This window comes from Lygodium microphyllum, chromosome 12 (assembly GCF_053477565.2).
Source record: "Lygodium microphyllum isolate KBCC chromosome 12, Lygodium_microphyllum_v1.1.10, whole genome shotgun sequence".
NCBI classification, from domain to species: domain Eukaryota; kingdom Viridiplantae; phylum Streptophyta; class Polypodiopsida; order Schizaeales; family Lygodiaceae; genus Lygodium; species Lygodium microphyllum.
The window spans coordinates 21,086,877-21,100,525 of NC_141146.1; the positions used below are offsets into that span (position 1 = coordinate 21,086,877).

Sequence of the window (13,649 nt, forward strand, 5' to 3'; positions counted from 1 at the left end):
CTCAAGGATACATTGCTTTAAGGTTTTACAAAATCCTAAATATAAGAAACTTTACATGGCTCAATTGTTTGACTTTAATAGTAGGAGAATCAGTATCACCACCACCACCACCATCACCACCACCACTGTTAAGATTTGATGGACATCCACTCATCCATGGGTCTCCAAATTGCCATTCTACGAATGGTAAAATAATATGAAACTTTCACTTCAAGTTAGAAAATTGCCACTCAATATGGAAGGGTAAACGTTTTAGGTCAATGTCTATGGATGGGCAATAACAAGGAATGCTCATCCAAAACCAAAAGCAATTTAGAGCACATAATATCATATAACAAAAAAACCATACATTACTTGTAGCTGCATTGGATATCTTTGTCATATAACAAAAAACAATTTAGAGCATATAATATCATATAACAAAAGCAATTTAGAGCATATAATATCATGTAACAAAAACCTTACATTACTTGTAGTTGCATTGGATATCTTTGTCATATTGTTTGCTTCATAATACATATCACATATGCCATAAAGTAGTACAAACATCAGAATAGGGCACATATGCTTATCGCTTTCCATTCTAATTATGATTTGTATTTTTTGATTATATATTTATATCTTCAATCATAATAGTGTGAAAAGCATAAATTTACGATGATTGACAATGGATAGGCGAAGTTTGTATTTGTCGTGCCAATGCCAATGGCAAGGTCCAAAAGAAAGTGTCTTATGAAAAGTAAAGGTGCATGTCAAATACTAATGCTCATATTAAGCTCATTTGTAATTTAAAAAAATAATATATATCATAACATTAAGTATCTAAATTGTTGTCCATAATTGAGCCAGGATGGATTTTCCTTTTGGGGACCAGTCACTTTACAAGTTTACTGGTCCCTTTACCCGAAAGGAGGAGGAGGAGGAGAAGAGAAGGAAGGAAAGTAAAAGCAAAGTGTACATATTATGTCACTCTCGGAACAGGGTCCCGGCAAAATGAACAGTAGGAAGGAGGAGGAGATGCAGCTGCACGACCCACATCTATATATTGCCATGTTCATCATCAGAACAGTAGGACGAACAAGAAGAAGCGCAACCCATATCCCAAATCCATATCCCTGGAAACAGAGTCCTCAGGCTAGAGGAAAAGGACAAGAAGAAGAAGAAGAAAGGGAAGAAGACAAAAATGGTGACCCCCTTCCTTCAGTTTCTGCTGCTTCTGTGGTTCCTTGCCAGCCTGTCCTTCCCTCCTTCGGTCGCTTTCGCCCCTGAGCCTTCTGGTCCAGCCGAGCGCCTCATCCAAGCGCTCAACCTGCTGCCCGATGACCCCTCCGAGTCCCACAGCCAGGGAGTGGATTCCGAAGGATCCCAATTGGTTGAACGCCGCATTCACTTGGATGTCCGTGGCAAGTCTGGCATTGACGCACGCGATCTTGGCCAATATGCTGGATACTTCAAGCTCAAGGACACCCACGCTTCCAGGTCAGTAATGTCATTGTCTGTTTGAATTTACATTGTTTGTATATGCCCTTTTTATATTATCATAGCTTTCAAAGTTTGTGCAGCGTTGGTTGCTAACTATCCCTCTAATGTCATGGCAACCTTGGTGTGAACTATGGTTTATTGAGATTATCATTAGGGATAGTATTGTATATTGTTAGCATACGCAGTCCCAGTTAGTATTTAGTTTAAAGGGCAGCATCATTGCGCGTTTTCTACTCATTTCATGGGCTTACATTGCTTGATTTTACTTAATCCTTTTCCACTACAGACAATTTCTTGGTTGTTTCTCTAGCTTTCTGCTGTTGCATATGCTTATGAGAAATCTTATCAGTGAGGCAACTGCTCCATGGGTGGATATCATCTGCACCACTCTAGTTGTGCCTTCTTCTATACTTGTAGCCCTGTGTTTTTTGGAGCCTTTTGGCTCCATTTGTTGTTTTCTACATGTCTTTGAGTCTCCTTGGTTGGTCAGAATGCCCTTTGGAAACATTTCAATTCATTAATCCAAACTTCTTCACCAAAAGGAAAAAAAGGAATCTTGTTATTCTGGATTATGTGGGAGCTCACATTTGATTTACAGGATGTTTTACATGTTCTTCGAATCACGTGAAAATAAGGCCAAAGATCCAGTAGTGCTATGGATGTCGGGAGGGCCTGGTTGCAGCAGTGAGCTTGCTTTGTTTTATGAGAATGGCCCCTTCCAGATTGCCAATAATCTTACTCTTGTGTGGAATGATTATGGATGGGACAAGGTAAGAAAGACACCTGCTTATCATGAAAAACATTAAAAAATGAAAGGTTTTTGACAAATCAGCAAAATAACATGGCTTGATCTATATTGTTGAATGTAGGCATCAAGTATTATTTTTGTGGACCAGCCTATTGGAACAGGATTTAGCTACACCACTGATGTCCGTGACATGCGTCATGATGAAAATGGAGTCAGTCAAGATGTGTACAACTTCTTACAGGTTTCACAGCAATTCTTGGCAGAGGTAGTTCAGAAAAGTGAGGTTTTCTTTTATGTTAATGCTAAAGTGCTATCTGCTTTTGTTGACAGGCCTTTTTTGAAGTACATCCTGAATTTGCAAGCAATGGCTTCTATGTCACTGGAGAATCTTATGCTGGACATTATGTTCCTGCTGTTACCAGCCGCATTCACCAAGCTAATAAAGCAAAAAAGGGTCTCCCAATCAATCTGAAGGTGATTGACATGAGTATTGCAGAGTTGGATGCTGTACACATAAGTTGCTTTAACTTGCTTCTTACCAATGGAAATTTTGTAGGGCTTTGCAATTGGAAACGGTCTCACAAATCCAGAAATACAATATAAAGCATATGCAGACTATGCTCTAGAGATGAACCTAATTGATCAAGCAAGCTATAACAATCTTAGCAACATGTACCCTTCTTGTCAAAAGGCAATCAGGAGTTGTGGTAAGTTTTTGTTCATTAATGCATTTACTGGTTAGCAAGGCTTGTGCATGTGGAAACTGAAAAGTTGCAACTATGTAGACTCTAGATAAAGCTGATTGCTGTTTATGTATCTCTTTCTATTTGTGTATCTTCTTTTAATATCTAGAACTTGAGCAGTACCATTTTAATTTCGCAGGGACAGATGGAACAATCTCATGTGCTACTGCGTATGTCACATGTCAGTTGATTTTCAGTTCTCTCATGTCACTTGTTGGAGAAGTAAACGTGAGTGAATTAATTTCTGCTCAATGCCCTGTCCTTTCTCCTGTCATGCCTGCTCTATGTTCTCAATTCTTGTACTTCTTATATTGTTTTGACTTTTGATGTATAATGTAGTTTTTCATTTCTTGTGCCGTGTATGGGCAGTCATCCTCTAATTTATAATGCAGTGACAATAAATATTTCCTTTTTCTTAGCTCTCATGCTATAGTTATGCAGTATGTGGTTCAGTTAGGGTGTGGGATCTCTCTTCAGTAATCACAGCAGCCATTGGAGCCTTCCTTTTGTCAGCCATCTTTTCTTGCCACAGTGAAAGCATATGCCTTCATTGAAACCTCTTTCTCCACTTATTTTATTTCAACTTGAGGACTTATCCCCATTCAATGAGTCGCTGAACCACCCTGTGTTGTGGTCAGCCATGGCATGGTGAGCTAATTGGCTATTGTGTAGCTTTCTTACTCGATAGAGTCAATCAAGAGTTTGACAGAAGGCCTCAGCTTCTCATCACAACATGCCGGCTCCTGCTAATAGCAAGGCATAGTTGACTCCAAACTCCTGAAGAAGGCAGCTAGTACCACTTTTGTACCAATTTCAACATTCTTGCATATCCTGTGAGGTAGCTTTATATGAAATAAGCTATACATGAATTTAAGGTCTTCTTCACCACCAGTAAATACCGTCATGTCTTCCTCTTTTCCAACCCATGCTTTCAGAAAGTGAAGCTTTTAATACTTCTATTTCCTAGTTTAGTTCTTTGTGTTCGAGGAACTTGCACCGGAAAATAAACGTGCATCCCTCTTAAGGTTTGATTTTAAGTCCAGCTTCTACTTCGATTCCCCTCTTGAAGATTGGCTGGCCCATTTTTTTGGTGAAATTCCCCTCCCATAGGGCAGGGTGGGTGAAAGTCTATTGTCTGTTCTTGACTAAGCTTCTGAAAGAAGAAAGTGGTCCATACATTAGGAGCACCCACTGATCAAAGCTTGAATCAAAGCATGGCTCTAGGTGGCAAATAGGTGAACTGCTGATGTCCATAAGGTTTGCATGCTAGATAAGGAAGTGTTGATGCTATTGGGTGTTGCATGCAGTCACTGTCAGTCTCCATGTGCATGGTAGGAGTGGTTTATCTTCCATGATAAACTCTTCTGATGAAAAGAGCATTATGATTATATGCAGCAGTGGCCACCAAGTGTAAGCTAGCTCACAAATGAAGGCTTATGCTGCTTAGTAATCTGTTGATGCTGTTGGGTGCTTGCTGCAATTGCCCTGTACTTCTAAGGAAAGAGGGAGGAATGTTACACCACAAACACAAGTTTCTCCGACTGTTTTTCAAGCGATTGGTTCAGATCCCTTTCACTGTGCACTTGTCTAATGTAATCCATTTTTTTCTTGCTACACTCAGCAATCTCTGAAAGAGACACTATGATATTACTGGATATCCTGTTTTCTTCTGCAGTACTATGACATTAGGAAGAAATGCAATGGAAACTTGTGCTATGACTTCTCAAAAATGGAGAATCTTTTAAACACACAGTTGGTGAAAGATGCTTTAGGTGTTGGAGACAGAAAGTTTGTGTCATGCAGCACACTTGTTTACAAGGACATGCTTGTTGATTGGATGCGGAATTTAGAAGTTGGTATCCCAACTTTGCTAGAAGATGGAATCAAACTTCTGGTGTATGCTGGAGATTATGACCTTATCTGCAACTGGCTAGGTATGTTTCAAACTTTGCTGGTATAAATCACTTTTCTTAAAAATAGTTGACTCGGTCAAAAGATCCTTACTAGGTTCTCTTCTTCGTTCTTTGTCAAAGGAAAATATTTTGAGTGAAATTATTCGTTTCTTAAGAAGTTGTGTTTGGATGCCAGGCAACTCTAGATGGGTTTCAGCAATTGAGTGGTCTGGCAAAGAAAGCTATGCATCTGCTTTGTCAGAATCATTCCTTGTTGATGGCGAGGAAGCTGGTAGTTTTACAAATTATGGTCCACTTACCTTTCTCAAGGTATTGTGTCTCATCTGTTTTGAAGGCTTTTACTGTGCACGACTTCCGAAGTTTCCTGTTTTAAGTATGAGAATTTTTGTGCTCTCAGGTTCATGATGCTGGTCATATGGTGCCAATGGATCAACCAAAAGCTGCTCTAGATATGATCCGACATTTTACAAAGGCCATCCCTTTTAATGATGAGTCACTCGTAAATTTGATATAAGTGGTTACAAATAACAAAAGTTCTTTTCTATGGACTATGCCACACAATCGCTTTATGGATAATAAGCTCGTGCTTTGATACCAATGTTATTCCCTCCATTATACAATAACACTTAATGAACCAAAAATTGAGAGAACAAAACAGAGTAAGAGAGAAATTGAGAAGAGTACACGACAAAAGAATGGATACAATCTCTCTCCATGTATGAGTAAGCATCTCCCTCATGCATGTATTTATGGATTTATATTTCTCAGTTTTTGTGCTAAAAATTTATGAAAACCATATTTTTGGATTTTTTGCTTTTCTTGCATGAATGACATGCTTTTATTCATAGTTGGATTCAAACATGTATGATTCAGCATACTAGACGTCTATAGATGTTTGCATAATAGTAGCGCCTAAAGTAACTATAATCCTATGCGTTCAATTGCGCTCAAGTGATAAGCATAAATATAATTTCATGTGTATAACTCCATCTAATATCACTATTGTATGGTAGATAGACAAATGAAAATTCACAAAATAAATAGATAAATAACATCTTATTTTCATAGCAATGAAATAAATTATCCTTACACCTCCAGGCCATGGTGGAAGCAAGAGAGAGACGAAAGCTTAACTTAAAATTGTACACACAAGAATGAGTTTTTCTATTTTTTTTTGACATTATATATGTAGGGTTTTGTAGGCAGGTATTTTCAACCCTTGTTCACTCTTATGTTTTATCTTTTCTCTTTTACAAGTCTCTTGCTCTTTGGTGTAGATGGGTGGATTTGCCTATAGATCCACTTATTCTGTGGGTCCTATGTGCATACTTAAATGAAAGTAATACACGTTAGTGACTTTGGAAGATACTAAATTTGCAAGAAAGTTCTTTGGTGTAGATGGGTGGATTTACTTGTAGATTCACTTATTCTGTGGGTCCTATGTGCATACTTAAATGAAAGTAATACACATTAGTGACTTTGGAAGATACTACAATTTGCACAAAAGTGATGTGAAAATATTATAATAAATCCCCCAATAAGAGCAACCACGAATTGCAATGTCCTTTGATAGGAGTATGAGCAACAGTGACGAAGAGGGGTGAGAACCTGCATAAAAGGGATGAGCTTGAATGGTGGGCAACTTGTCTATTTATAGATGTTGAAGGGTACCCAAAAAATTAGGGTTTTGGGGGACCATTGAAACTCTCTCGAATCGTGCACCAATTTTGTGTTTCTCAATAATTAAGGATGTTTTAGGATTGTTTAAAAATGCTAATCAGTTGTAAAGCATACTTTAGCTCAACACCTCCTCTTGGGCCTTAAATTGAGCAGAAAAGGAACGCCCAATAATATTTATCCCAAGGCATTCCACCCCAAAGTAGCCAGGGCATTTGACTAAGGGTGCACATCGGCTGTCCAATGGCCTACCAAGACTACAGAGGCTATGGTTATCTTACCAAGGGAGTCCAAGTAGTCACCCTAGAGAGGACGGGACATTGGACAAAGGGTATGTGTCGGCTGCCCAGTGGCTTGCTAAGCCCTACAGAGGCGGATGGAACCACTTTGGGCTTTTTTTTTTGTTTTGTTTTGTGGTTTTTTTTATTGTTGTTGTGGAAAGTTAATTTTATGGGTGGTAGATGATTAAGTAATAGTAGAGATGGTATATCCAATACATCACAAAACAATACAAGCTTAGCCATCCACTTGAGGATGTGGGGGGCGAGAAAAAGGTGATAAAATATCATGTAAATAAGGAGGGTGGGGTAATTCGCCAGTGGAAACAGCTTAGGATCTGTCTAGTGGGACTTTGCACAATGGGATGCATAGGATGCTACACGCTGAAGAATACTCATGCAGCAGGTGCTACTTGGACAATATTCCTTATAGGAAAATTGTTCACTTACCCAAGCCCCCTAGTACAAAGATGATGAAATCATACGATGCATAGGAGAAGATACAATCGGAGGGGGGAGGGGAAGGCTGATGTTGAAGACAAGTGTCGAAGCCTATAGAATACCAAGAAGGGTAGGAACCCTCTCTCAACTTGGGATATCGATGTCGAAGAAGGAAGAGGAGCTTAATGATGTCGAAGAAGAAAGAGGAGAAGATACAACCGGAGGTGGGAGGAAAAGGCCGATGTTAAAGACAAGTGCCGAAACCTATAGAATACCAAGAAGGGTAAGAACCCCCTCTCAACTTGGATATCGATGCCGAAGAAGGAAGAGGAGCTTGATGATGTCGGTCTTTGTGTGGTGCCAAGAACTAGATGGATGAAGATGATGACGCATCGCTATTGGAAGAGCAAGGATAGAAGGCACCGCCATGATGACATCAAGAGAGATGTTGCACGATCCGTTGTGGGAGGGCATCCATGCTAGTAGAAGAGCAAAACTCCAAGTAGATGGTTATGATAGGAATAGTGCGTAGCTCTTGTCTCCAACTCATGAAGGACTGGTGTAAACTTGCATGTGAGCCCTACATTGAAATACAAAACCTTGCAAAAAGAGATCAAAATCTGCAAGCACAGAGGTGAGTAGTGAGATACTCCAAAAAACAACTAAAAATAAAGGAAAGCAAAGCTAAGTGCAATGCAATGAGTATGTAGGTATGCAACGGAAGTCTACAAAGAGAAAGGCTAACTGTGTGGCTGCCATCGCATACGATGAGGTGGTGAAGTGGTCCTATAAGGTATGTAGATATGTAGTGGAAGTCTGAAAAGAGAAAGGATAAGTGTGTGGCCGCCATCACATACCATGAGATGGGAAAGTGGTCCTAGAAGGTGCAATGAATGCCCTAGGAATGGACGTGTAAAGTGCAATGGGGAGCCGCTAGCAGACCAATCAGCTAATCCTTTAGTAGTAGTGAAAGATGTAGGCAGCTGAGGTTGTTTGTGTTACATGTCTAGTAGCCACAAGGGTAGATGGAGCACATGGTGAAGTGGCGAGAGATGTAGTCCATTGGATTGGCCAGTCGGAGTGGAGGCAGTTGCAACAATTTGTTGTGGTTTTCTAGGTGGGAGACCTTGGGTCTTGGTACGATACTTCTCGTCCACATGGCCCGACCTATGATAGTATATGCAAAACTATTTTTCTTAGGAATTTGTTGCCAAAGGGGTAGTGTTTCTTTGCTTGTGTTAGAGGAAGGGGTGTCACCCTTATTTTGGCTCATCTTCATATCTTGCGAGTTCTTGCCACTATTGATTTTCCCTCCCAAAGAAGAGGTAACCAACCTCCGCCCCTTTGAATAAGGCTGTGGGGAGGCTTTCTTGTGGACTTGATCGTGTAGCCTTGTGTAATGCAAGAATTGACACTCAAACTCGTAGAAAGTCGGCAATTTAGGTAGTGAGATAATGTGTTGGATAAAATGAAAGTATTATTGGGCAACTTATTCAAGAAGAACGTGACATGATCGTCATACTTCGGGGAGCTAGTAGTACCAAATTTGGTGAGTAACCGTCGATAATCCAACCAACTTGACTTTTAGATCATCCTCTTTCTTAGTGGAAAACTACTGAAGCTCAAAATCGAGATTGATACGTCGAGTGCGATCTCGTGCCACATAGCAGTCAATGAGATGACTCCAATGCTTAGATGTGAGGGGAAAATGCTATAATTATGAGAGGAATTCAGGAAGCCACCCCTACATTAACTCAATATTGGCCATGGCATTGTGGGGTATCCATTGATAGATGTCATCAAGGTGAGCTAATCGAGGGTCCGATGTAGGCTTAGTACTAATGACGATGTTTGAAAGACATTGAGATTCGAGCACTTGTTACATGAAGTTTGACCAAGTAGTGAAATTTGACCTTTAAAGCGAGCCTTATCCGTGAAGGCATTCTTGGCCGTTGCAACAAGAGTGATAGTGCTAGGAGATAGAGGTGTGTAATGGGGGTAGGGTGGATAAGGGGGGATAGGGTGGAGGAGTGGAGTATACTTGGGAAGGAATCCCAAAGCCCACCATGCGTACAATAGGTGTGCACACCGTTTCCAAATGTGGTCATAGACAGACTCGGTATGGACATTGTGATTGCATGAGGAGCCCACGGTGGAGGGATAGGGACACGGTGAGTAGAGGATGGAAATTGGGTAGGAGTGACCCAAGGGATGCGTGACGACAGTCCATAAGCAGAGGATAGATATCCTTGTGTTTGAAAGGTCCTGTGGGGGGATCGTGAGTGTTCGGGGTTAGTGAGGGGGATGCGCATCACAGCCGTCCCAGAATGTAGGGATGTGGTAAAGAAGGTATAGTGTTAAAGGGTGGCATCCCTCCTAGCGATGCACCAGGAGGTGTAGTAAATGGAGGATGATATTCACTCAGCAATTCTCAGCACATTCTACCCATTGGTGAACTGCAGCAGTGATATTTGCTACTGAAACCCTAATTTACAGCAGCAATCAGGGTTTCTCAGCCACCTTAGGATTGATGCCCAATAATTGAAGACCCAAAGTTCAAAGAAGCAGTTGTGAATTGGGAGCTGAATTGGGGTGAGCCCATTCCCGTTTGGTTTGGTCTGCATACAAGAGTCTAAGGATTGATTTGTGTCCAAATCTATAGCCAAAAGAAGGGGCAAATTGTTCCTTGTTTTTGCTGGTCATTGTGACAGCCCTTTGTATTAAAGATTGAAGGAGATCAGCCCACAATCTCCATGTACTTCATCTTTGAGAAATACAAGTTGAAGAAATACTGCAAGGGGTTCCAATTGTTGGGGTCGATTGGGTGTTGGCTGCCCAAGAATAATTAGTAAAGTGTGCATTTTCAGATTTTTGAATTTATCACTTGCTGTAAATTGTGTAAAATCAGGTCATTTACCACCTTATCTGAGTAGGAAGGCTGGTTCCATTGCCACACTTATGCTTATTTTCAGTTTTGTCCCTCTTGCAGGGCTGGCAGCATCTCTTTGTGTTGAACGAGGTCATAAGTACTGCATTGCGGAACTGTGTACTCAGATTGGAACGAATATGCTGAACATGGAGAGAAGAACGAGAGAATGAGACAATAGAATGCTAAAAGAGAGCAGAACATTGAATAAGAAACTGTATGTTGAGTACAAGGTTGTGTAGGTATAGATAGTCAAAAGACCTTACTCTTCGCAAACAAAAAGGACGACCAGGAGGTAGCGTGCAATGGGCCTAAGTAAATTGGGGAAAAGGGGGCAGATACATGCAGTAGGCTTGCCCAAAAATGATTGACTAGGGCAGACCGATAGTTGTAGGCCCGGTCCATTGCCACATGGTAGGCTTGTCTGGCAGGCCTACTCATGGCACAATTGGCCTCCGTTCAAGCACCAATTCATGATGAAGATGCGATTGCAATCCTTCTGAAGTCAGTGAAGAAGGTCTTTCCAACCCTTGTGACTACCCTAACTAATATCCTGAACCCAACCTTGGCAAGTACCATCCAGTCATGTGTCTGGATGAAGAGAAGAGGAACCATAATGAAGGAACTTCAACATTTACTTCCTGTGAGTAAGTGTTAGTCCATAAAGCTTCTACTAAGTGTCCCTTCTGTTACAAAAAAGGGCATATTGTAAGCAATTGATGGAAGAAATATCGTGACAAAATGAAGTGCAATAAATGCAAAAAGACTGGGCATATCACTAGTAAGTGTCGAGTGTTTCCAAAGTACCTAAGGAATTAGAGGCCAACTTTGCCTTCCAATTTACAAATGATGGACTCTTTTGATTGATCTGGTCCCATTTTCCTCTCACATGATATCATTGCCTAAGTGAGGACATAGTCTAGAGATTTCTTGCAGGAGAGCAAGTTTTCATTGCGGAGGAACAGCCCATATTTATTAAATGCAGATTTTCAACCTGCGTTTGTTGCATTTAGTGCCCGTACAGGCTGTCCAATGCCCAATCGACCCTTTCGGAGACTAGGCGACATCATCCAAGACCAGGCGACCTTGTCCCTACAGCAAACATGAATTTGTATTTTCTAGGTGGCAGCTTTCTAGTATAGGCGACAACTTCTTGGTACAGGCAACTCCCTTCTTATGGCAAGTGATAGCTTTTCCTTGATAGACAACACATGTACAGTCCGTATAGCTGATTGCCTTCTGTCTCTTGTGTTATCTCCATCAAACCACAGCTTTTTGGGTGACTGCAAGATCGAAGATGTCTTACCAGTTCATGCACTTTGATGACTTAGAGGAGGAGCTTGTTTCGAAACGCTCTTTCGAGCGGGGACGCGATTATCACGATTTTAGTCTGCAAGAGGAGGCCCCTGTTTGCACCCATTCTTCTTCTATTCATCTATCACAGAAGGCTGTGTTCAAAGTGAATATGTTGTCCTTGATGCCCTCGACGCAGGTGCCTGTCTTATGTTTATTATCCAAAGAAGACAAACTCGATGGTTTGAACTATTTGTTGTGGTTGTGTAAGGTGGAGTGTATATACAACACCTTTGATCTTTGGGCTCTTGTTTTTGATTGTGTCCCCTTGTCTTAAGGAGGATCCCGTAGATGAGACTTCTATGGACCATGTAGCCTTGTGGGATTGTCTCAATTCTTAAGTCCGATGCTTTCTTTTTATGAGTTTGCAGGATTCTGTCCTTGTGCATGTTCATAGGTTGAAGAATGTGGCAGAAGTGGGGAAGAAGCTTGCATCTTTGTATCAGCACAAGATGTTTGCCCATAAGATTTCCCTTGAGAAGAAGTTGCGGATGCTCAGTCTTGATGACGACTCCTATATGAAGGAGCACATCACAAAGATGGAGGATATGAGGGGTGAGCTTGGTTGGATGATATCCCCTAAAGACATGGCTATGATTCTTTGGACTCAGCTCCTATCTCCTTGGCTCGATGTCTTCTACAGCAACCTTATCACATCAAGGACCCCCGAGACACTTATAGAAGACAACTTTCATTGCTTGTCTTGGAGTATGATGAGTGACTCAGAGAGGTTGGGGCCAGTGGCTTTGGCTCCATCAAGGCATTTGCTATAGGTGTAGATGGAGGGAAGAAGAAAAAGATGCAAGCCAATGACAAGAAGTAGGAGGACAAGAAGGACGAAAAGGAGAGGAAACCTAAGTGCCCACATTGTGGGAAGGGCACTCATCTCAAGGAGAAGTGTTGGCAAAAGTACCCCCATTTGAAGCCAAAGGAGAAGGATTTGAAGAATACGATGGTTACCTGCACAATGACAGTCTGTCTTTGTCTATGGATTTGTCGAGGAGGATACAACTCTTGCTTCATTTGCTCAGGAGAAGCCTTGGCTTGTTGACTGTGGGGCCTCTTCTCACATGACCTACAGATAGGATTGGCTTTAGGAGTTCAGCACTAGAGGGGGCACAATTACCATTGGTGACAGCTCTATCGTTCCCGTTCGAGGAGTGGAGACTTTTTTTTATTGCCAGATAGGCAATCTTATTCGGCCAAAGTTCTCTATGTATGGGATTTAGGTTTTAACCTCTCATTTGTTCATGGTCTTACATGGCTTGGTATTTGTATGGCCTTTATACAGGATGCGGTGATAGTGGAGGATAAGTCTATAGGTGCCGTTCTTTGGACAGGATCTTAGGAGGGTGGGCTTTACACACTTACAACATTAGCCACGAGGTCTTTTCACGAGGTTGGGCTGCTTTGGTATGCTTGTTATGGTCATCTCAACTTTGATGCTATTCAACAAGCTTCTTGGAAGAAGATGGTGGAGGGACTTCATGATTTTCCTCCCATTCACACTTTGTATCCTAGCTATCTTAGGGGCAAGCAGCCGCATCCCTAGGTTGCAACTAGGAGAGCTTCTACCCCGCTTGAGTTGGTTTACATCAACCATTGCAGACCTATGGGTAGGGCCTCCCTTGGGAAGGCCAAGTATTTGATGTTGATTATAAATGACTTCAGTCGTTATGTGTGGCCTTTTGTTCTGAAGTACAAGAGTGAGATGTACTCCTGTTTCTAGCGAGTGGAAGGTGTTTGTGGAGACACATATTACTCGAAAGTTCGTGGTATACGAGCAGGTCATGGTGGAGAGTTTTCTTCTAATCTCTTTTCTTAGTTTTGCAGGGATCATGGCATTCGGGTGGAGTATACCTATCTGAACACACCTTCAAAGAATGGTGTGGAGTGTGCGAATCGGACCATGCTAGAGATCCTTAGGGATGAGGCAGTGGCTATTGTGGTTCACATCTGCAACCGCTCCTTGACTTGTGCATTATAGAACATGACTCCCTACGAGGCTTTCTTTGGTTAAAAGCCCTTCGTGTCTCATGAAGCCAGCCTTCCTTCCATGGATGGGTGGTAATTTCCTAATTACAACTT

The 13,649-nt window shown here is 41.5% G+C and overlaps 1 protein-coding gene across 1 annotated transcript in view; it reads left to right on the forward strand.

The window, feature by feature from the left end:
• The first annotated feature begins 982 nt into the window (after positions 1 to 982).
• Positions 983 to 13,649, forward strand: part of LOC148027527 (serine carboxypeptidase-like) — a 49,940-nt gene continuing 37,273 nt past the window's right edge. The window contains exons 1-9 of the mRNA XM_087689258.1: positions 983 to 1,479; positions 2,081 to 2,252; positions 2,352 to 2,471; positions 2,561 to 2,704; positions 2,787 to 2,937; positions 3,113 to 3,201; positions 4,649 to 4,907; positions 5,062 to 5,195; positions 5,284 to 5,608. Coding sequence (XP_087545384.1) covers positions 1,184 to 1,479; positions 2,081 to 2,252; positions 2,352 to 2,471; positions 2,561 to 2,704; positions 2,787 to 2,937; positions 3,113 to 3,201; positions 4,649 to 4,907; positions 5,062 to 5,195; positions 5,284 to 5,400 — 1,482 coding nt within the window. The 5' untranslated portion in view covers positions 983 to 1,183 and the 3' untranslated portion in view covers positions 5,401 to 5,608. The remainder of the gene's footprint in view (positions 1,480 to 2,080; positions 2,253 to 2,351; positions 2,472 to 2,560; positions 2,705 to 2,786; positions 2,938 to 3,112; positions 3,202 to 4,648; positions 4,908 to 5,061; positions 5,196 to 5,283; positions 5,609 to 13,649) is intronic.